The sequence below is a fragment of the Oncorhynchus masou genome, chromosome 12 (assembly GCF_036934945.1).
Source record: "Oncorhynchus masou masou isolate Uvic2021 chromosome 12, UVic_Omas_1.1, whole genome shotgun sequence".
NCBI lineage: Eukaryota > Metazoa > Chordata > Actinopteri > Salmoniformes > Salmonidae > Oncorhynchus > Oncorhynchus masou.
In genome coordinates this window covers 70,810,900-70,835,859 of record NC_088223.1, presented here as the reverse complement: position 1 = coordinate 70,835,859, position 24,960 = coordinate 70,810,900, and the positions used below count along the sequence as shown (strand labels likewise).

General features: G+C 42.0%; 1 protein-coding gene across 3 annotated transcripts in view; it reads left to right on the top strand.

Annotated features, from left to right (window-relative positions):
- Nucleotides 1-24,960, top strand: part of ap2b1 (adaptor related protein complex 2 subunit beta 1) — an 81,419-nt gene that overhangs the window by 19,147 nt on the left and 37,312 nt on the right. For 2 of the 3 annotated variants that reach the window (XM_064981845.1, XM_064981846.1), the window contains 3 exons: nucleotides 14,351-14,392; nucleotides 14,931-15,077; nucleotides 22,053-22,198. In XM_064981845.1, the coding sequence (XP_064837917.1) occupies nucleotides 14,351-14,392; nucleotides 14,931-15,077; nucleotides 22,053-22,198 (335 nt within the window). The remainder of the gene's footprint in view (nucleotides 1-14,350; nucleotides 14,393-14,930; nucleotides 15,078-22,052; nucleotides 22,199-24,960) is intronic. The other variant, XM_064981847.1, reaches the window with a different exon arrangement.

Here is a 24,960-nt window from a genome sequence, read left to right as displayed (position 1 = left end):
TCTGACAATGCAGTAATAACCAACAAGTAATCTAACTAACAATTCCAAAACTACTGTCTTATACACACAAGTGTAAGGGGATAAAGAATATGTACATAAAGATATATGAATGAGTGATGGTACAGAGCAGCATAGGCAAGATACAGTAGATGGTATCGAGTACAGTATATACGTATGAGATGAGTATGTAAACAAAGTGGCATAGTTAAAGTGGCTAGTGATACATGTATTACATAAAGATGCAGTAGATGATATAGAGTACAGTATATACGTATACATATGAGATGAATAATGTAGGGTATGTAAACATTATATTAGGTAGCATTGTTTAAAGTGGCTGGTGATATATTTTACGTAATTTCCCATCAATTCCCATTATTAAAGTGGCTGGAGTTGAGTCAGTGTGTTGGCAGCAGCCACTCAATTTCTTCAGCCTCCTGAGGTTGAAGAGGCGCTGCTGCGCCTTCTTCACGATGCTGTCTGTGTGGGTGGACCAATTCAGTTTGTCTGTGATGTGTATGCCGAGGAACTTAAAACTTACTACCCTCTCCACTACTGTTCCATCGATGTGGATAGGGGGGTGTTCCCTCTGCTGTTTCCTGAAGTCCACAATCATCTCCTTAGTTTTGTTGACGTTGAGTGTGAGGTTATTTTCCTGACACCACACTCCGAGGGCCCTCACCTCCTCCCTGTAGGCCGTCTCGTCTTTGATGGTAATCAAGCCTACCACTGTTGTGTCGTCCGCAAACTTGATGATTGAGTTGGAGGCGTGTGTGGCCACGTAGTCGCATATACTTCCGGCGCCGACAGAGAGGGCCACCTCGCTTCGCGTTCCTAGGAATCTATGCAGTTTTTTGTTTTTTTACGTGTTATTTCTTACATTAGTAACCCAGGTCATCTTAGGTTTCATTACATACAGTCGAGAAGAACTACTGAATATAAGAGCAGCGTCAACTCACCATCAGTACGACCAAGAATATTTAGGCTTGCCATAACAAAAGGTTTAAATACTTATTGACTCAAGACATTTTAGCTTTAAATGTTTTATTAATTTGTAAACATTTCAAAAAATAGAATTCCACTTTGACATTATGGGGTATTGTGTGTAAATGAGTTAGACCAAATCTAAATTTAATCCATTTTAAATTCAGCCTGTAACACAAAAAAATGTGTGAAAAGTCAAGGGGTGTGAATACTTTCTGAAGTCATCTTTAGGGTAAAGTTGACCATTTCATAACGAGGACAACAATAACTTTTTTTGCTACCTGTACTGTATGTTCAAAGTGAAAGTAAGAGCTCACTGCAAGTCAGTAAAAACTCTAAAACATTAGATTTCAACCCCGTCTCATATTCAAAAGTTTTTATATTTTTAAAAGATAATGATAAATTACTAGCTCTCACACACTTTATCTACAAAAATTACATTAATTAGTGGGTGGGGGATGGTGATTTCAAATTAAGTGTTTGGGGGGGACAAAAGGCAAACATTTAATTTAGAATGGAAAATGAATGTGTCAATGCAACAAATGTTAGTCGAACCGAACCGCATTGCATCGATTCTTTCCTCTAATCAAACCGAATCACATCAAATTGTTTCAAGCTAAACATATACTTTTCGTGTATCGTATCAGAGCCCATGTATCTGTACTGAATAAAAATATAAACGCAACATGTTACACTTCATAAAAGGAAATCAGTCAATTGAAAAATGTATTAGGCCCTAATCTATGTATTTCACATGACTGGGCAGGGGCTCAGCCATGGGTGGGCCTGGGAGGGAATAGTCCCACCCACTTGCGAGCCAGGCCCAGCCAATCAGAATAGGTTTCCCCCCACAAAGGGCTTTATTACAGACAAAACTACTCCTCAGAACCCCCCCCCAGGCGATTCTGCAGGTGAAGAAGCTGGATATGTAGGTCCTGGGCTGGCGTAGTTACACATGGTCTGCAGTTGTGAGGCTGTTTGGACGTTCTGCCAAATTCTCTAAAAGGAGGTTGGAGGTGGCTTATGGTAGAGAAATAAAAATGTAATTCTCTGGCAACAGCTCTTTTGGACATTCCTGTAGTCAGAAAGACAAACTGTAGCCTTTTATTGTCCCCAGCGCAAAGTGCACCTGTGTAATGATCATGCTGTTTAATCAGCTTCTTTATGCCACACCTGTCAGGTGGATGGATTATCTTGGCAAAAGAGAAATGCTCACTAACAGATATGTAAACAATTTTGTGCAAAAAGTTTGAGAGAAATAAGCTTTTTGTGCGTATGAAACATTTCTGGGATCTTTTATTTCGCCTCATGAAAAATGGGAGTATCAAATGCAACTTGCACTACTTCACCTGCAATCAAAATATATTATTCATGTCTGTCAAGTGTCTACTCTGAATTCCCATATGGTCTTGTTCCTCAAAATCACCAGCAAAATGCAGTGCAATGTCAAATGAGTCTTTCATTTCGACACTCATCGTTTTCCCTGTGTATTTACTACCCGGTTTTCATCTACACATTCTGTCGCAGCAAAAGCAATACTTTCTCCCTCCGAAACTGGGAGAGTGAGTAAGATTCCAATATTCTGAAGTAATTGTATTTAGGAGCGGCTGGGCACTCCTGGGAATGGCAGGCTGCTCTCATTGGGGAAGTAGAATGGTATCAGGGAACTGCCTAGAATCCTGTTCACTACAATTCCCCCTTACACGGAATGACATATTCCCTCTAAGAGGTCCTAAACCCAGGAGGACCTCCTTTGGGAGTGACTTGAGTCATCATGGCTTTAGACATTTCTACTTGGACCCTTGAGGAAGCTAACCAATGAAATCATCATGGGCCAGATGTAAACAAATGGAGAGAAATTAGGATAGGCATATCCTATACAAGAGCTGGGTTTCATGGTAACTCATGAAGAACCACAAACCCCGGCCTTTATCGTAGTCATCAGGTGGAGATTGTATCCTTTCCCTACACCTCCAGTAACAGCCCTCGATCACTACCCTCTACACCAGATAACTAGCCTGTTCATGCTCATGTCATTCTGTTTTACAGCTTTCTGGGACACTGTAAAAGGAACTCTGACAGTGGATTGAACATACAGTTGAAGTCTGAAGTTTACATACACTTAGGTTGGAGTCATTGAAACTCAACCACTCCACAAATTTCTTGTTAATAAACTATAGTTTTGGCAAATCGGTTTGGTCATTTTTCCAACAATTGTTTACAGACAGATTATGTCAATTATAATTCACTGTATCACAATTCCAATGGGTCAAAGGTTTACATACACTAAGTTGACAGTGCCTTTTAAACAGCTTGGAAAATTCCAGAAAATGATATCATGGCTTTAGAAGCTTCTGATAGGCTAATTGACATCATTTAAGTCAATTGGAGGTGTACCTGTGGATGTATTTGAAGGCCTACCTTCAAACTCAGTGCCTCTTTGCTTGACATCATGAGAAATCAAAAGAAATGAGCCAAGACCTCAGAAAAAAATATCTCCACAAGTCTGGTTCATCCTTGGGAGCAATTTCCAAATGCTTGAAGGTATCACGTTCAACTGGTGCACTTCACAAAACAGATGGCATCATGAGGTAGGAGAATTAAGTGGATATATTGAAGCAACATCTCAAGACATCAGTCAGGAAGTTAAAGCTTGGTCGCAAATGGATCTTCCAAATGGACAATGACCCCAAGTATTCTTCCAAAGTTGTGGAAAAATGGCTTAAGGACAACAAAGTCCAGGTATTGGAGTGGCCAACAAAGCCCTGACCTCAATCCTATAGAAAATATGTGGGCAGAACTGAAAAAGCATGTGCGATCAAGGAGGCCTACAAACCTGACTCAGTTACACTAGCTCTGTCAGGAGGAATGGGCCAAAATTCACCCAACTTTTTGTGGGAAGCTTGTAGAAGGCTACCCAAAACGTTTGACCAAAGTTAAACAATATAAAGGAAATGCTACCGAATACTAATTGAGTGTATGTAAACTTCTGACCCACTGGGAATGTGATGAAAGAAATAAAAGCTGAAATAAATAATTATCTCTACTATTATTCTGACATTTCACATTCTTAAAATGAAGTGGTGATCCTAACGGACCGAAGACAAGTAATTTTTACTAGGATTAAATGTCAGGAATTGTGAAAAACTGAGTTTAAATGTATTTGGCTAAGGTGTATGTAAACTTCCGACTTCAACTGTATATACGCTACTTCACAGGACGGTTGATTTAACAAATGTGCCACTTCACAGGACATGACTCCTGTCCACTGTAGGGTTGCAAAGCGTCGGAAACTTTCCTGTAAATTTCTGGAATTTTCCGGGAATTTGGGGAATTTTGCATAAATTCATCAACAAAGTTAGCTTATAACAGTGAACCATTTTTGTGGGATACACATAAGGCAATTCTAGGTCTTGTGGCATATTTTTGTTAAACTATCCCCAATTAAATGGAATTGCAAACCTCTGCATGCGCAGTGCATTCTTCCATCACATATGGAGTGCACTCTTCCATCACATGTACAGCTGATTCTCAAGATCTTGCACACCAATGAGATGCTGTTGAGCCCACACTACTACACTGTCTGAGCCATGTACTACATGCTTTCTGGTAAGTTTTGATAACAATACTGGGTGGGGTGAATATATTTTATATGACATAAATTATTTTTTGTTAACTAGTAAATCCTAGTAGCCTGCAGCAAAGTGTGTTTAATCATTTCTAACTTGTTAACACTTTCTGCTAGTTAGTTTTTGCTACCATGTGGGGTTTGGCTTGCCTGAGCCTGCTAACTGAGGAGTGTTAATTAACCTGTTTCCATACATGTTTCCATGCATTTCATTTAAAAACATATATCTTACAAAGACATTGTTTAATCTAACTGCTTAACTATTTATATGTCCATGGAATTGTCTTTATTTTTTTACTCTTTTTAATTTATTTTTCTTTACAGGAAAATGCCAGGGGCACTATCTGATGTGTGGAGACATTTCACTGCAGCTAATGTAGAAGGAAGAGCTGTGTACATTTGCAAATACTGTGCCAAGAAATATGTGAAGAATGCAACAAAGATGCAGAATCATCTGGCCAAGTGCATGAAGTTCCCTCAGCGCTCACAACAAGCAACCTCTGACAAAAGTCCCTCTACTTTTATTCAAGGTGAAAATGATGAATCAGACACCTTATCGATAGCAACAGCTCATGGTCCTCCTGGAATCAGAAGTGTTTTTGACTCAATGGAGGACGTAGTCAGAGAAATGCTAATGAATGTCTTGCTCAAGCTGTGTTCAGCAACTGGTTCACCTCTGATGCTCACAGGCAATGTGTATTGGAAGAGATTTCTGAATGTTCTTCACCCAGCATACACCCCTCCAACCAGACATGCTTTATTTACTCATTTGCTGGATGCAGAGTTCAACAGATTTCAATTGAAGGTCAAGCAAATCATAGGGAAACTAGTCTGAATTGCAATCATCTTTGATGGGTGGTCGAATGTTCATGGGCAAGGAATAATTTACTACATAATCTCCACCCTCAGCCAGTATTCTACAAGAGCACAGACACAAGGGACAACAGACACACCGGTCTCTACATTGCAGATGAGCTGAAGACAGTCATCAATGACCTTGGACCACAGAAGGTATTTGCACTGGTAACAGACAATGCTGCGAACATGAAGGCTGCTTGGTCTAAAGTGGAGGAGTCCTACCCTCACATCACACCCATTGGCTGTGCTGCTCATGCATTGACTCTGCTCCTCAAGGACATCATGGCACTGAAAACAATGGATACACTCTACAAGAGAGCCAAGGAAATGGTTAGGTATGTGAAGGGTCATCAAGTTATAGCAGCAATCTACCTCACCAAGCAAAGTGAGACGAATAAGAGCACCACATTGAAGCTGCCCAGCAACATCCGTTGGGGTGTTGTTGTCATCATGTTTGAGGGGAAGGAGTCTCTCCAAGAAATGACCATATCACAGTCTGCCGATATGGACAGCCCCATCAAGAGGATCCTCCTGGATTATGTAATTTGGGAGAGAGTTGTAAGCAGCCTGAAACTCCTGAAACCTATAACAGTAGCCATTGCACGGATTGAGGGAGACAATGCTATCCTGTCTGATGTTCAGACTCTGCTTGCAGATGTAAGAGAAGAAATCCTTACTGCTCTGCCCACTTCACTGTTGCTCCAAGCAGAGGAAACTGCAGTTCTGAAATGCATCAAAAAGCGTGAAGCCTTCTGCCTAAAGCCCATGTTGGACCCCAAGTATGCTGGCAAGAGCATCCTGTCTGGTGCAGAGATCAACAAGGCCTATGGTGTTATCACTACTGTGTCTCGCCACCTTGGCCTGGATGAGGGCAAGGTTCTTGGTAGTCTGGCGAAATACACTTCCAAGCAAAGGCTTTGGGATGGAGATGCAATGTGGCAGTCGTGCCAACATATCTCATCAGCCACCTGGTGGAAGGGACTTTGTGGATCTGAGGCTCTTGTTGCCTCCATCATCCTCCAAATCCCACCAACATCAGCCACCTCAGAGTGCAAAATTGGTGGCCATCCGGGCAAATATGAGGCTTTTTGAGCCTGATAACAAGCCATCCTCAACAAGGTTGAAAAGTGACAGGGAAGATGAGGCCTCAGAGTCTGATGTTAAAGAGGTGGACATTGAGGAGGTCCAGGGAGAAGACATTGAAGCCTGAGAGGAGGACAACCAAAGCTTTAGTTTCATTTTCATATGTTGAAAATGTTTTTGGGAGATGCGATGGATCATTGGGGATCATTCAATATTCCCTTTCTTTTGTTGTTCAGTGAAATCATCGCATGTGAAGAGTCCACTCATTTAATTAAAGTTCAATTTGTAACTAAATTGTTTTTTATTTCTATTGGATTTATTTAATAATTTGAAATTATATCTACTTATGATAAGGTGAAAGGTTTATTTTTATATTTCCATATATGGTAGATATATCCAATGCAGAAAACATCTACATTTAAATGGTATTCATATATTTCCGTTAATTCACGTTAATTCCCATGGAAAGTTTTCACCTCTGAATATTCCCCCAAATGTGCAACCCTTGTCCAGTGGTATTGAAGTGTAGTGGTATTGAAGTGTAGTCCAGTGGTATGACAGTGGTATTGATACTCAATTCAGACCATTTTATACATCCAAGTCAGGTTTGGGATTATGCAGCACCCTGCCTTAAGTGTTACCTCCCCATTGCCCATGCCATATAAATAGAATTTCATTCTTGTTCTGTGGCCCATATCTTTAAACATGCTTCCATACCCACTGCAGACAGACAGTGTTACTAGTGGTTTGAGGCTGCATTGACAGACAAGCTAGACAATGGCATGCTGTCATTAGAAGGGCAAAATGGAGGAAGGATTAAGGCGACAGAAAGGGCTGAGTCAGCACCCTGAGTCTTAATATTAAAGCTGACCTTCTGGATGAGGAGAATGAGCCAAATTAACCTGACAAGCATTCAAAGTCCCATGTGCTATCAGTTTTTCAATGCACATTGACTGGGTTCTTCTCTTTAAGATACCCTATCGCTCCACTATTTCTGGTTACAAAAATTCTAATAGTTTGCTTAAGTATAGTGTAGAGAATCATTGTACCATCTACACCACTGTGAAATACAATATTTTTGGCTATGGAAAATATACTGTATTTTCAGCTGTTTGAAGCTGGTGTACAAAAATGAAAATAAAAGACATAAAAACTAAATTTAAGAATGGGAAGCAAAGAAGTAGTGCACCTAGAACAGATTTACCACTTCTTAGACTTGCTTTCAATGAGAGTGACTCATCTATAACACACATTTCTATGTGAATTTGGTCGGGTCGCCCAAAAAGTTAGTTATTGGAACTTTAAAGCTGCCATTATTAGACCTCTCCAAGACTGAATTACATATCGAATCAGGCTTTTCAATGAAAACTCAATTTCTCTGAGGTGACACCCACTGAAATTGTGAAGGACTAACCTATACGTTTGTCTCCCAATACAAATTAAATGTGACAGTTAAAGGAAAAATCCACTCAAAACCACTCATTCCTTCACTCGGCAGTGTTAAATAACACTAATATGTGAGAACAATATTTGTTGTGAACAAATGTTTAATTTTGGCGTTGTAATAAGGTTTGTAGCAACATGGAAAATCGTTGTGGAAATCTGTTGCAGCTCAAGTTGACTACAACATCCACAGTGCAATGCTCCCTCTATGGGCGGGCTAGTTGGCTAGTTAGGTAGGTAGCTACACACAGTAATACCAAAGACAATATCAGCATGTAACGTAACTAGTTAGTGCAGTTTGTTTAGGCGATTTTACAGCTATCAATTAATAGTCTACAATCTCATGTTCAACCTGCAGATCGATGTGCCTCAGAGTGGAGTCTAACATTCACAACAGCATATATACTTTTGAGGAGATGTGAAACGTTGCCCATGCTACGGCAATGGGCCGTGCGCTGCATTCTGGGCAGTTCTGGGACAAGGAGTGCTCTCCATCAAGGAGTGAATGGGAGTCTATTGGGCAATAGCTCAAAAACCCAACATTAGCACAAATTTAGTCAACAAGAAGTACAACATTACACATTTTTCCAAGATGTGCTATCTGTATTATCGTATAGCTTTGTAATCATGACATTACTTACTTTCGAGGGAAATAGGCACGTTTCTCTTCATAAACACTGACTTTGAGAAGGGATTGCGTGACAATTAGCCTAGCAATCGATTCATTCGATTCCTATCTCCTTTCTATAATATCTCTGGCAACGGCACCTAGCAATGCACCCTGGACTAAAGAGGCAGACAAATAGGAAATGTTTGCTAGACCCTCTGTTAAATTATACATTTCTCGGGGTAGGAGTTATCGCAAAAATATGATCAATGGCTCATTCGATAGAAGACATCCTCCCGAGTTATGACAGTCAGTATTGAAATCTGATATGTATGATAGACGTTTTCGCCATCTAAAAGTCATATTCCTATTAACTTCCAGTGTAGTGAGAGCGACTTTATCACGGTGCTACGTCATACCGGACGGATTTCTGCCTGCTTGAACGCCAATAACTCAGATACACATGAAAACATAACTTTTTTTTCTCTTTTTTTTCTCACCTTTATTTAGCAGGTAGGCCAGTTGAGAACAAGTTCTCATTTACAACTCTGACCTGGCCAAGATGAAACAAAGCAGTGTGACAAAAACAATAACAGAGTTACACATTAACAACCGTAAAATCTATGTACAGTGTGTGCAAATGTAGAATAGTAGGGAGGTAAGGTAATAAATAGGCCATAGAGGCGAAATAATTACAATTTAGTATTAACACTGGAGTGATAGATGTGCAGATGATGATGTGCAAGTAGAGATACTGGGGTGCAAAAGAGCAAGAGGATAAGTAACAATATGGGGATGAGGTAGTTGGGTGTGCTATTTACAGATTGGCTGTGTACAGGTACAGTGAGCTGCTCTGACAGCTGATGCTTAAAGTTAGTGAGGGAGATAGACCCCAGCTTCAGTGATTTTTGCAAAAGACTTATAGATGACCTGGAGCCAGTGGGTTTGGCAACGAATATGTAGTGAGTGCCAGCCAACGAGAGCATACAGGTCACTGTGGTGGGTAGTATATGGGGCTTTGGTGACAAAACGGATGGCACTGTGATCGACTACATCCAGTTTGCTGAGTAGAGTGTTGGAGGCTATTTTTTAAATGACATTGCCGAAGTCAAGGATCAGTAAGATAGTCAGTTTCACAAGGGTATGTTTGGCAGTTGGAGGCCACGGAAGGAGTGTTGTATGGCATTGAAGCTTGTTTGGAGGTTTGTTAACACAGTGTCCAAAGAAGGGCCAGATGTATACAGAATGGTGTCGTCTGCGTAGAGGTGGATAAGAGAATCACCAGCAGCAAGAGCGACATCATTGATATATACAGAGAAAAGATTCGTCCCAAGAATTGAACCCTGTGGCACCCCCATAGAGACTGACAGAGGTCCGGACAACAGGCCCTCCGATTTGACACACTGAACTCTATCTGAGAAGTAGTTGGTGAACCAGGTGAGGCAGTCATTTGAGAAGCCAAGGCTATTGAGTCTGCCGATAAGAATGTGGTGATCGAGCCTTGGCCAGGTCGATGAAGATGGCTGCACAGTCTTTTATCGATGGCGATTATGATATTGTTTAGGACCTTGAGCGTGGCTGAGGTGCACCCATGACCAGCTCGGAAACCAGATTGCATAGCGGAGAAGGTAAGGTGGGATTCGAAATGGTCGTTGATCTGTTTGATAATTTGGCTTTCAAAGATTTTAGAAAGGCAGGGCAGGATGGATTTAGGTCTATAACAGTTTGGGTCTAGAGTGTCTCACCCTTTGAAGAGGAGGATGACCGCGGCAGCTTTCCAATCTTTGGGGATCTCAGATGACACGAAGGAGAGGTTGAGTAGGCTGGTAATAGGGATTGCAACAATTTTGGCGGATAATTTTAGAAAGAGAGGGTCCAGATTGTCTAGTCCAGCTGATTTGTAGGGATCCAGATTTTGCAGCTCTTTTAAAACATCAGCTGTCTGGATTTGGGTGAAGAGAAGCGGGGGGGAGGGGCTTGGGCAAGTTGCTGCAGGGGGTGCTGAGATGTTGGTAGAGGTAGCCAGGTGGAAAGCATGGCCAGCCGTAGTAAAATGCTTCTTGAAATTCTCGATTATCGTAGATTTTTCGGTGGTGACAGTGTTTCCTATCCTCAGTGCAGTGGGCAGCTGGGAGGAGGTGATCTTATTCTCCATGGACTTTACAGTGTCCCAAAACCTTTTGGAATTAGTGCTACAGGATGCAAATTTCTGATTTGAAAAAGCTAGCCTTGGCTTTCCTAAATGACTTCCCTGACTTCCCTGAAAAGTTACATATCGCGGGGGCTATTCGATGCTAATCCAGTACGCCACCGGATGTAAATCACTATTAAAGGGCAACCAGGCATCCTCTACTGACGGGATGAATTCAATATCCTTCCAGGATACCCGGACCCGCGCCTGGGGAATGGGAGTAGTGCTGGGGGCTGCGGGGCCTGGGTTAACCTCTACATCACCAGAGGAACAGAGGAGGAGTAGGATAAGGGTACGGCTAAAGGCTATACAAACTGGTCGTCTAGTGCGTTCGGAACAGAGAGTAAAAGGAGCAGATTTCTGGGTGCGGAAGAATATATTCAAGGCATAATGTACAGACAAGGGTATGGTAGGATGTGAGTACAGTGAAGGTAATCCCAGGCATTGAGTGACGATGAGAGAGGTTTTGTCTCTAGGCACCATTTAAGCCAGGTGCGGTCACTGCATGTGTGGGAGGTGGAACAAAATGGCTTGCTAAGGCATATTGAGCAGGGATGGAGGCTCTACAGTGAAATAAGACTATAATCACTAACCAAAATAGCAATAGACAAGGCATATTGACATTAGGGATAGGCATGTTTAGCCGAGTGATAATAGGGTCTATTGAGTAGCTAGGCGAGCTGGAGACATGGTGAATCAGAGAGCTAGTGGGCGGGGCTAGCAGATGGGCATCCGGGGGACGTCGCAACGGAAGAGCCTGTTGAAACCCCCTTGGATGGTTACGTCGGCAGACCAGTCGTGATGGATCGGCGGGGCTCCGTGTTGGCAGTGAAGGGTCAAGGCCTATTGGCAAAAGAGGTATTGTAGCCCAAGAATTGGCTGACAGGCCTCTTTGGCTGAGAGTGAGATGGGTCAAGCTCCAGGCTAGCTCCAGGCTAAATGGTGCTTGCTTCGGGACCGAGACGTTAGCCAGGAATAGCCACTCGGATAGCAGCTAGCTAGCTGCGATGATCCGGTGTAGAGGTTCAGAGCTTGCAGTAGGAATTCAGAGATGTGGTAGAGAAAAAGCAGTCCTATATGCTCTGGGTTGATATTGCACTGGGCAGACTGGCAGGAATTGACCGGCTGAGGCTGGCTGAAGACTCCGCTAGCAGTGGCTAACTGACTACTAGCTTGTAGCTGGTTAGCTGGCTAGCTTCTGATGGGGGTTCCAGTTCTAAAATTAAAAAAAATTGCAGATCCATACCACATTGGGTGGGGCGGGTTGCAGGAGAGTATGTTCAGTCCGTAGATGGAAATTGAGATTAAAAATATAAAGAATATATACGAAGAAAAATATATATACACGACAAAACAGATGTCCGACTGCTACGCCATCTTGGAAAAATATGACCTTGGGAATCGATAAAAAAATGAATTGATAGATCACTCAGAGATGCACAATAACAATATAACATTCAAAATGGGTGAACCTTTCTTTTAACTGCCGCATTTAAGGTTTTAATATAATCAAACTCATTCATATTTTTGTGATTTAGTAGCAAACTGCTCTTATCCAGAGTGACAACAAGGTGGGTGAATAACTAATGGGTTGTAGATAAATCCAGTCTGCATTGTGTGGCACTACAGATGGTGTAGAAATTCAGTTGGTCTAAAAGAGTGTCTCTAGTCTGTCTCTAGTCGTGGGCTAGAATTTTAGCACTTTTGGATCTCAACAAGGGAGGGAACAGGCTAGAACTGCGATTCGAACCAAGACATTTTTCACAAGATATTAAAACATGTTTTCCAGAGCCTGAAACTTCTCACCCCGGCATTATTTAAATCATTTGTTCTGTTTTATTTTTAGCATTCCTAAAAGGCCCTTGTATCGTCAGTATAAAACCTTGGCAGTAGTTCCTGACACTTGTCTCCCACTTCAATAGACTTCTCCAACTCTGTGACAAGCATTGTCTCTCGCCACTATGCAAAACCTGGTATTTCAACCCTGGGAGAATATCTGGAATATTCATATGATCAACAACAAATAAATGTCTGTGTGAGGGTGAAGTGAGACAATATTGACTAGTGAGACAATCATGACTATTCTGCCAGTTCTCCTTCGCAGGTGTAGAAGTGATGTTCAATTCAGCCTTGTTGACGAAGACTCCCAGAGGTCCCTTAACATAACACTGTGAAAAGGCCACAGCAGACAGCCATTTTGTTCTGAGTGGTTCACCTTTAAAATCAACCACATCCTCAAGGAAGGCCTGAACACACAATGTACTTTTGTGCAAGCTCGCTAAACTAGGTATCTTCTCAGTCTAGATTGTCAATTATTGAGTGTGAAATGTGGAAAAAAGTGTTTGTCAAACCAAAGTATTGTCCACCTGTGGTACAATGTTGGCATCAAACGTTAGGAGACAATTAATTTATTTCACTTCATTGTAATGATGGATGTGTTTGAAAGTGAGGAAGGATTGTATCCATTTAGATTCACCAACATCAAATATCCTCAAGTTGTCTTGAACGTTGCTTCTAACATTGCTTGCACCGATGCTTTTCTATCTGCCTTTTAACAGTCCAATACCAGAGTGTGATTTGTGCCTTGCTGGGTCTTCGGCTATAATTTTTTTAATGGTATTCCAGTCTCGCTATGTGGCTGTAAAGGTGACTTCACACTTCTCACAGTCAAAATGCATTTAACTAAAAGTGCCATGTCTCAAAGGAAGTTTTGTCCTGAATATCGCAATGGCTACCATTACATACAGTGGGGTCTGGAATTATTGGATCCCTGGATAAAGATGAGCAAAAAACACTGTATAAAATAAATAATACAAGTACTGAGCTATATTGTATGCAAAACATGTTTTACAAATTATATTGAAAACGTGATACAATAATTTTGACCCCTATCTTTTTGGAGAAAATAAACACTACTTTCTCAGAGAAATTTTATTAGTATAAAATAATATAATTGTTTTTTAGCATGCAATATAGGTCAGTATTTCAATTATTTATTTCATACAGTCTTTGTTGCTAATCTTTATCAAGGGATCCAATCATTCTGGACCCTACTCTACATCATTACATTTTTTCAACTAGCCATTTAGATGGATATTTTGCATCTTGAAATAATCTTTTGTGTTGACTTCATTGCTTTAATTGCTTTATCTTCCACATCCCTGTGAGAATTCAAAGCTACAAGTAAACTGGATAGGTGAAAGAAGCCCAATACATTAAAGCTATTATACCTGCTTGCTTTTTGACTGTGAATTCTCAAATATGTATATCTAATGTATTTCACAATTAACTATTCTTCCATCTCAATGTTAATATTTCGGCAACGTTTTCTGGTCTTCTGACTGACTGATGCGCTTCCCTGATAACCATTTCACTGTAACAGAATTACAATCTTCATAATAACCTTTTGTCATATTCTAGGCAGTCTATGGGTTGAACTGCTTTTGGGGAATGGGGTTGGAGATGGGTTGCTATTGCTAAGTACCTCTCTTTCTCTCTCTCTCTGTCTATCTCTTGTGTTTGGATGCGGGTGTTGGATATGGGTCCTCTCCTGTAGCTCGGTGGAGACCTGGGAGGAGGTGTTGGGGGAAGTCCAGCAGTAAGTGAGCCCTTCCGTTTTTCCGTCCGCATACTGCATGCTCTTCGAAGTTATAACGGGATTCAAAACTTAACTGCCAAACACTTCAAAGCTAGACAAACTATTATTTTCCCAATCACACTCGCTTCACCGTTGACCTTGCTTGGCACTGGTGGGGGGGGGGGATAACGTATTCCAGTGGAGGATTACTCAAGTTGGGAAATCATAGGCTGAAATTCTGACAGAAGATACTTTCCACCTCAGCAAATCGGAGCATTGGAGAATGTATTTCTCAAGTCAGGATTTCAGCTGTAGTGAATGTGTAAAATCAATTGACGATCAGAATCATTCTTTAAAAACGAATCAAGAAAAAAGGTGTCGATCACCATAAGTATTTGAAACGTACTCATTTGACAATGATGACTTTGGAGTTTATTGTCTATTTATTCTTCAATTAGGTCGCTAGAGGACCATCATCTCGCAGATAAGTTACATTTTGGATTCATAGTTGTGCTGATGTCCAATGTGCTTTTTGTGTCTGTGTGTGTATGTGACTTAGGTGGGACAGAACTTTATTCCCTCATCAGTTCCCAACACGTTCGCCCCATCGCCGACTCCAGCAGCGCTCAGCAGCGGCCTCAACGACCTGTTTGAGCTCTCCACAGGCATGGCCATCTCCACAGGAGGCTATGTTACCCCCAAATCTGTGAGTACCCACTACCCACAGCTAAACGCTTATGTTGATGTTCAATATTAATTTTAGCAAGAGCTAAATGCTAATATTAATGCTATATTCTATTAATGTTAATGTTGTATGCTAATGTTAGTACTATGTTGGTATAAAGTAGACTTTCATTGCTAATATATTACACCGGCATGAGCAGAGAATAAAGCTCAGATAAAGCTAATTGAAATGCTAATGCTCACTCATTAGCACCTAGCAAGCAGAGAAATTCATACAGAACCTTGAGCCATGCAGCAAAGTCACTCTTCATGTAGGACAGTGCATAAATATAGTTATGACGTTGTTTGGCTGGGGCGAAAGGAGGGGGTGAGTTAAGTCCAACTTGGCATCAACAGGCTCCACCCAAGATTCCTGTTCAAAATGGGTCATTTATATATATCATACAGTTAAGTAATGTAGAAGAGGCTCACAATGTCCTCACTGTGGTATGTGCACTGTTAATTGTTATGTATTGCAGCAGGACATAGCATCCTTCCCAAGGTATCCTTCTGTTTCATGCAGACCACCATAGTCCCTGTGCCCAAGAATGTGAAGGTAACCTACCTAAATGCAGTGGTGGGCCGTCAGGGCCAGCAAGGCCTTCTCTGCTGGCCTAAACATCATCAGAATATAATTTTAAAAAATATATATTCTCCCACAAATATGTATTAAATTATTCCCCAGAGTAAGAGTTACACTCTTCATTTCATAGCTTTCCTCTTGGTTGCACTGCTTCCAGCCCCAGGTTGAGATTTGGAGTGCTAGTCTTTGTTAGATCTTTTATCCAATCATATACAGCCATCATGTGTTGCCAGGGGTATAAAATCTGCCCTCAGGCCTTCAGAATCAACAGTGCGGGCGCTTGTAGCTTAAAGTGAATGGAAATAAACATTTGTGTCAACCAATCAGCTTTAGAGTTGGCTATTGTACGCCTGCTGGCTGGCTCCAGTGTTACACAGGAGCCAGCTAGCAGGCGTAGTGCGTGCACGTCTTTTGATTGGATTACCAATATTGGGAGGCAGGTCCTATATATATGCAGGTCTCAGAACTAGGAAACTCAGAACTAGGAAACTGAAATTGATAAACAAATTAATTTGTGTACTACTAAGCTGTTTTTTCAACTCACAATGGCGGAAGGAGAAGATATCGATTTGGTCGAGGATATAATTATAACACCATTCTCAAGACAAACTTTTCAAGAAAAGTTAGACATTGTCAGGAGAGGTCGACGCCGACGCTACAAAGCCTGTCACAGGCGGGAAAGGGGTTCGTTCGCCACTTTCAAAGTTCCAACTACGAGCGCTATAATGGCTCACAGGCTCCGAGAATCACTGCAAACTGTACTGCTGGGAATGCCTATTATTTGCAAGTGATCGATTTGGTGTTTGGAGCCTGAGCCAAGGCAGCAACGAGACACCAAAGTACGGCTGGGCACTTACAAGCAATGGTGCCTTTGAAAACTTTTGGGGACACCCGAGTGGATCTACAGCTCAACGAACAAGCGCGCAGGGCAACAAAGCTGCACAATGAAAAGGTATTGTACTCTTCCCCTGCAATTCTCTGAATAAAAATGTCAATTTCAAGGTGACGCAACGCCTGGTTATACTGTGTTTCTGTCTAAATGTATAGTGAGCCATGGCATCATAATGATGGTAATAAGAGGTGGATTAATTCGGGTGGGACTGTGTAGGACTTCACTGAAGGCCCAGGCCCACGGCACGCCACTGCCTAAATGACCACCGCCTCGTAGCACTTATGTCGGTAGCCATGAAGTGCTTTGAAAGGCTGGTAATGGCTCACATCAACACCATCATCCCGGAAATCCTAGACCCACTCCAATTCGCATACCGCTTCAACAAATCCACTGATAACGCAATCTCAATTGCACTCCACACTGCCCTTTCCCACCTGCAAAAAAAACACCTATGTGAGAATACTATTAATTGACGACAGCTCAGCGTTCAACACCATAGTGCCCACAAAGCTCATCTCTAAGCTAAGGACACTGGGACTAAACACCTCCCTCTGCAACTGGATCCTGGACTTCCTGACGGACCGCCCCCGGTGGTAAGCGTAGGCAGCAACACATCTGCCACGCTGATCCTCAACACAGGGGCACCTCGGGTGCGTGCTTAGTCCCCTCCTGTACTCCCTGTTTACCGACGACTGCGTGGCCAAGCACGACTCCAACCCCATCATTAAGTTTGCTGACAATACAACGGTGGTAGGCCTGATCACCAACAATGATGAGACAGCCTACAGGGAGGAGGTCAGAGACCTGGCAGTGTGGTTCCAGGACAACAACCTCTCCCTCAATGTGAGCAAGACAAAGGAGATCATCGTGGACGACAGGAAAAGCAGGGCCGAACAGGCTCCCATTAACATTGACGATGCTGTAGTGGAGCGGGTCGAGAGTTTCAAGTTCCTTGGTGTCCACATCACCAACAAACTATCATGTTCCAAACACACCAAGAGAGTTGTGAAGAGGGCACAACACTTTTTCCCCCTCAGGAGATTTGGCATGGATACCCAGATACTTAAACAGTTCTACAGCTACACCATCGAGGGCATCCTGATCAGTTGCCTGGTAAGGCGCTACAAAGGGTAGTGCGTTCGGCCCAATACATCACTGGGGCCAAACTTCCTGCCATCCAGGACCAACAGTTGAAGTCAGAAGTTTACATACACCTTAGCCAAATACATTTAAACTAAGTTTCACAATTCCTGACATTTAATCCTAGTAAAAATTCCCAGTCTTAGATCAGTTAGGATCACCACTTCATTTAAAAAATGTGAAATGTCAGAATAATAGTAGAGAGAATTTTTTTTAATTTTTTTTATTTTACCTTTATTTTACTAGGCAAGTCAGTTAAGAACAAATTCTTATTTTCAATGACGGCCTAGGCACAGTGGGTTAACTGCCTGTTCAGGGGCAGAACGACAGATTTTATACCTTGTCAGCTCGGGGATTTGAACTTGTAACCTTTCGGTTACTAGTCCAACGCTCTAACCACTAGGCTACCCTGCTACCCTGAAATGATTTATTTCAGCTTTTATTTCTTTCATCACATTCCCAGTGGGTCAGAAGTTTACATACACTCAATTAGTATTTGGTAGCATTGCCTTTAAATTGTTTAACTTGGGTCAAACGTTTTGGGCAGCCTTCCACAAGCTTCCCACAATAAGTTGGGTGAATTTTGGCCCATTCCTCCTGACCAAAGCTGGTGTAACTGAGTCAGGTGTAAGGCCTCCTTGATCGCACACACTTTTTCAATTCTGCCCACAGATTTTCTATAGGATTGAGGTAAGGGCTTTGTGTTGGCCACTCCAATACCTTGACTTTGTTGTCCTTAAGCCATTTTGCCACGACTTTGTAAGTATGCTTGGGGTCATTGTCTATTTGGAAGACGCATTTGCGACCAAGCTTTAACTTCCTGACTGATGTCTTGAGATGTTGCTTAAATATATCCACGTAATTTTCCTACCTCATGATGCCATCTGTTTTGGGAAGTGCACCAGTCCCTCCTGCAGCAAAGCACCCCCACAATATGATGCTGCCACCCCGTGCTTCACGGTTGGGATGGTGTTCTTCGGCTTGCAAGCCTCCCCCTTTTTCCTCCAAACATAACGATGGTCTTTTTTTTCTCCAAAAAGTCAGATCTTTGTTCCCATGTGCAGTTGCAAACCGTAGTCTGCCTTTCTTTTGGGTGATTTTGGAGCAGTGTCTTCTTCCTTGCTGAGCAGCCTTTCAGGTTGTGTTGATATAGGACTCCTTTTACTGTGGATATAGATACAGTGGGGCAAAAAAGTATTTAGTCAGCCACCAATTGTGCAAGTTCTCCCACTTAAAAAGATGAGAGAGGCCTGTAATTTTCATCATAGGTACACTTCAACTATGACAGACAACATCAGAAAAAAATCCAGAAAATCACTGTAGGATTTTTTTTATTAATTTATTTGCAAATTATGGTGGAAAATAAGTATTTGGTCACCTACAAACAAGCAAGATTTCTGGCTCTCACAGACCTGTAACTTCTTCTTTAAGAGGCTCCTCTGTCCTCCACTCGTTACCTGTATTAACGGCACCTGTTTGAACTTGTTATCAGTATAAAAGACACCTATCCACAACCTCAAACAGTCACACTCCAAACTCCACTATGGCCAAGACCAAAGAGCTGTCAAAGGACACCAGAAACAAAATTGTAGACCTGCACCAGGCTGGGAAGACTGAATCTGCAATAGGTAAGCAGCTTGGTTTGAAGAAATCAACTGTGGGAGCAATTATTAGGAAATGGAAGACATACAATACCACTGATGATCTCCCTCGATCTGGGGCTCCACGTAAGATCTCACCCCGTGGGGTCAAAATGATCACAAGAACGGTGAGCAAAAATCCTAGAACTTCACGGGGGGACCTAGTGAATGACCTGCAGAGAGCTGGGACCAAAGTAACAAAGCCTACCATCAGTAACACACTACGCCGCCAGGGACTCAAATCCTGCAGTGCCAGACGTGTCCCCCTGCTTAAGCCAGTACATGTCCAGGCCCGTCTGAAGTTTGCTAGAGAGCATTTGGATGATCCAGAAGAAGATTGGGAGAATGTCATATGGTCAGATGAAACCAAAATACAACTTTTTGGTAAAAACTCAACTCATCGTGTTTGGAGGACAAAGAATGCTGAGTTGCATCCAAAGAACACCATACCTACTGTGAAGCATGGGGGTGGAAACATCATGCTTGGGGCTGTTTTTCTGCAAAGAGACCAGGACGACTGATCCGTGTAAAGGAAAGAATGAATGGGGCCATGTTTCGTGAGATTTTGAGTGAAAACCTCCTTCCATCAGCAAGGGCATTGAAGATGAAACGTGGCTGGGTCTTTCAGCATGACAATGATCCCAAACACACCACCCGGGCAACGAAGGAGTGGCTTCGTAAGAAGCATTTCAAGGTCCTGGAGTGGCCTAGCCAGTCTCCAGATCTCAACCCCATAGAAAATCTTTGGAGGGAGTTGAAAGTCCACGTTGCCCAGCAACAGCCCCACAACATCACTGCTCTAGAGGAGATCTGCAAGGAGGAATGGGCCAAAATACCAGCAACAGTGTTTGAAAACCTTGTGAAGACTTACAGAAAACGTTTGACCTCTGTCAATGCCAACAAAGGGTATAAAACAAAGTATTGAAATAAACTTTTGTTATTGACCAAATACGTATTTTCCACCATAATTTGCAAATAAATTCATTGAAAATCCTACAATTTGATTTTCTGGATTTTTTTTCCCTCATTTTGTCTGTCATAGTTGAAGTGTATGGCCTCTCTCATGTTTTTAAGTGTGAGAACTTGCACAATTGATGGCTGACTAAATACTTTTTTGCCCCACTGTACCTTTGTACCTGTTTCCTCCAGAATCTTCACAAGGTCCTTTGCTGTTGTTCTGGGGTTGATTTGCACTTTTGGCATCTCTAAGAGACCGAACGCGTCTTCTTCCTGAGTGGCATGACGGCTGCACGGTCCTATGGTGTTTATACTTGCGTACTATTGTTTGTACATTTGAATGTGGTACCTTCAGGCGTTTGGAAATTGCTCCCAAGGATGAACCAGACTTGTGGAGGACTCTACAATTTATTTGAGGTATTGGCTGATTTCTTTTGATTTTCCCATGATGTCAAGCAAAGAGGCACCGAGTTTGAAGGGAGGCCTTGAAATCCAGCCACAGGTACACCTCCAATTGACTGAAATGATGTCAATTAGCCTATCAGAAGATTCTGCCATGACATAATTTTCTGGATTTTCCCAAGCTGTTTAAAGGCACAGTCAACTTAGTGTATATATTCTTCTGACCCACTGGAGTTGTGATACATTGAATTATAAGTGAAATAATCTGTCTGTAAACAATTGTTGGAAAAATGACCTGTGTCATGTACAAAGTAGATGTCCTAACTGACTTGCAAAAATTACAGTTTGTTAACAAGACATTTGTGGAGTGGTTGAAAAACATGTTTTTAAATTTATTTAAATAAATGATCTTCTCCCCAATTTCGTGGTATCCAATTGTTAGTAGTTACTTTCTTGTTTCTTCGCTACAACTCCCGTACGGGCTCGGGAGAGACGAAGGTCGAAAGCCATGCGTCCTCCGAAACACAACCCAACCAAGCCGCACTGCTTCTTTAACACAGCGCGCATCCAACCCGGAAGCCAGCCGCACCAATGTGTCGGAGGAAACACTGTGCACCTGGCGACCTGGTTAGCGCGCCCTGCGCCCACCCCGCCACAGGATTCGCTGGTGCACGATGTGACAAGGATATCCCTTCCGGCCAAACCCTCCCTAACCCGGACGACGCTAGGACAATTGTGCGTCGCCCCATGGACCTCCCGGTCGCGGCCGGCTTGTGACAGAGCCTGGTCACGAACCCAGAGTCTCTGGTGGCACAGCTATCACTGCAATGCAGTGTCCTAGACCACTGCCCCACCCGGGAGGCCACTGCTGCTACTTGCTGTTCATTATCTATGTATAGTCACTTTACCCCTACCTATATGTACAAATGACCTCAACTAACTTGTACCTCCGCACATTGACTTGGTACCGGTAGCCCCTGTGTATGGCCTCATTTATTGTTTTGTAATTTAGTTTGTTTTGTACTTTAGTTTTAGTAAATATTTTCTTAACTCCATTTCTAGAACTGCATTGTTGGTTAAGGGCTTGTAAGTTAGCATTTCACGGTAAGGTCTACCTGTTGTATTCGGCAAATGTAGCAAATAACATGTGATTTGATTTTAATTTATGCCCTCCATTCTCGATCTCCCTTTGTGTCCGACTCAATATAATGAAGGGGCAACATAGCACAGACACGTACACAGTAGTGAGTCATGTTGCCATTTTCAAAATACCCTGCTCCCAGGTATGGGTGAATCGTTTTGCACGTTCATATTTCTTTATGTAAGGTCTATCTCTTCTCCCAGGTATGGCTGCCTGCAGTGAAAGCTAAAGGACTGGAGATCTCAGGCACATTCTCCCGCCGACAGGGCCAAATGTACATGGACATGACCTTTACCAACAAGGCCTTGCAGCACATGACCGACTTCGCTATCCAGTTCAACAAGAACAGGTGAGAGAGGGGCGACTGATATCAAATCATAGATGCTTTCTTGTGCCCTTAAACCCTTAAACTGCACTCACTGTCTGTGGCGGACTCTGTGTTCCAACTTCTCCGTGGGTGTGTGTACACGGTACACGTGTCTCAGGGACTTGGGATAAAGAAGCAAAACAATATCTCAGCTGTACTAGCAGTTAAGGTCTTCTGTGGCCTCACTGTAAAAATGGTTCTCTGCTTTTTGTTCACACCAACTTTGTATTTAGTTGCTCCCAGCTTACCGTGACTCTCCATTCACTATAACCATGGCCATTCACTATAACCATGGCCATTCACTAAACACATTGTTAATAGATCATAGGCTAGTTCTCAGTAACGATCCACTTAGTTAAGGGATATAGCCGTTTATAGTCATATACTTCGCAAAAATAGTTAAATGGGTTTAAATGTTAGTCATAGTCCCTGGGCATACATGGAATGGTATGTAATGTGCACTCGTCTCCTGAATGGGAGTATGTTGTATGATAACTAAACACGACCACTACTCTGAAAGGCATTGACTTGTCAAGAGCAGATTGTAAATGTAGCTCCATTCACCTGAAGCACTTATTAACCCTTTACACTTGTGGAAATTGGCCTATATGGATTTGGCCAAATTGAAAAGTTTCTAACAGAAGAATTCTAAAAAGCATACGTGTGACCATGGTAGCAATTGAAAGAGAACACTGGCAATTATAGGGAAATTATTAGACCAAAGGTGAGGACACAACAATTCACTTGACAAGACTAAATCCAAATGTTACACTGTTGATTTAATGTGCATTTAGCATTTACTGTACTTTTTTTCCAGCATTTTTCAATAACAAAACCTGAAAATACTCTGGATACATTCAGTAACATAAGAATATTAATAGAAATGTTGGAATAGGTGCAAGAAAAAACTATTACAAGGATTTGTGTGAGAGGTCTAACTGGTGTCTCAAGTGGCCAAACACCTCTCCAAACTGGGCACGGTTCTTTTTTTTAATATGTTTATTATTTTCCAATAAAAATACATTTTAAAAAGACTGATACGAACATTGACATTCATTGTACTGTTGAATGGGATGGCAAATTTAGATAACAAAACTTAACTCACACATACAAAAAATAAAACAAAATCCTATTAGGTGGTACATATAAGAAGACAGCATATAGTCATTACAAGCAGTGTAGTTAAGCCAAAAATAAATATTGAGTGGAGTACAGCACAGAGTAGCAGCAGATCATCAACCCAGTTATGAAGCGGGACTAGACCATTTATCCAGTATCCGCTGCCATATTTTGTAAAACACTGGACTTCTATTGGAGGTATTGTATCGAAATTAATAAATTGTATCGAATCTTTTTTATATGTATTACATTCCCTAAATCCCATAACCACATTTCAAAGGTAGGTACAGTACAGTCTCCAATTTCCACAATTGCAATATGAGCCTTTTGGCTAATAGAGTGCAAAGAGCGACAGCCTTCCCTTCCTGGTTATTCCCATCAACTGTACCAAACAGAGCGGTCAATGGGTCTTGGGGTTTAACTCTATCAAAGGCTTTAGATAAGTAATCAAAAATGAGAGCCCAGTAAGCATGTAACTAAGGACATGTCCAAAATAAGTGGGTCAACGTCCCCTCATCCTGCTTGCACCTCTCACACAGTGGTGAGGTGTCTGGGAATATTTATGAATTTTCACTTGAGTAATGTAACCTGTGTATCACATTAAACTGATCAAGGTTGTATCTGGCATTCACTGAACTGTGGTTTATATTCCTGAGAGCTTCTACCCAGTCCTCATCTGAGATTTCTGAACCAAGTTCCTGCTCCCAAGCCCTTTTAACAGTCTATAGATACCTCTATGTGGGCCTGTAGCACATCATAAAGTCTAGAGACCGACCCTTTTTATTGTTTATTTTATTTTTATTTTTTATCTCACCTTTATTTAACCAGGTAGGCTAGTTGAGAACAAGTTCTCATTTGCAACTGCGACCTGGCCAAGATAAAGCATAGCAGTGTGAACAGACAACAACACAGAGTTACACATATAGTAAACAATAAACAATAAACATAGTAGAAAAATAATAATAATCTATATACATTGTGTGCAAAAGGCATGAGGAGGTAGGCAATAAATAGGCCATAGGAGTGAATAATTACAATTTAGCAGATTAACACTGGAGTGATAAATGATCAGATGAACATGTGCAGGTAGAGATACTGGTGTGCAAAAGAGCAGAAAAGTAAATAAAATAAAAACAGCATGGGGATGAGGTAGGTAAATTGGGTGGGCTATATACCGATGGACTATATACAGCTGCAGCGATCGGTTAGCTGCTAAGATAGCAGATGTTTAAAGTTGGTGAGGGAAATAAAAGTCTCCAACTTCAGCGATTTTTGCAATTTGTTCCAGTCACAGGCAGCAGAGAACTGGAAGGAAAGGCGGCCAAATTAGGTTTTGGCTTCAGGGATGATCAGTGAGATACACCTGCTGGAGCGCGTGCTACGGATGGGTGTTGCCATTGTGACCAGTGAACTGAGATAAGGCGGAGCTTTACCTAGCATAGACTTGTAGATTACCTGGAGCCAGTGGGTCTGGCGACTAATACGTAGCGAGGGCCAGCCGACTAGAGCATACAGGTCGCAGTGGTGGGTGGTATAAGGTGCTTTAGTAACAAAACGGATGGCACTGTGATAAACTGCATCCAGTTTGCTGAGTAGAGTATTGGAAGCTATTTTGTAGATGACAT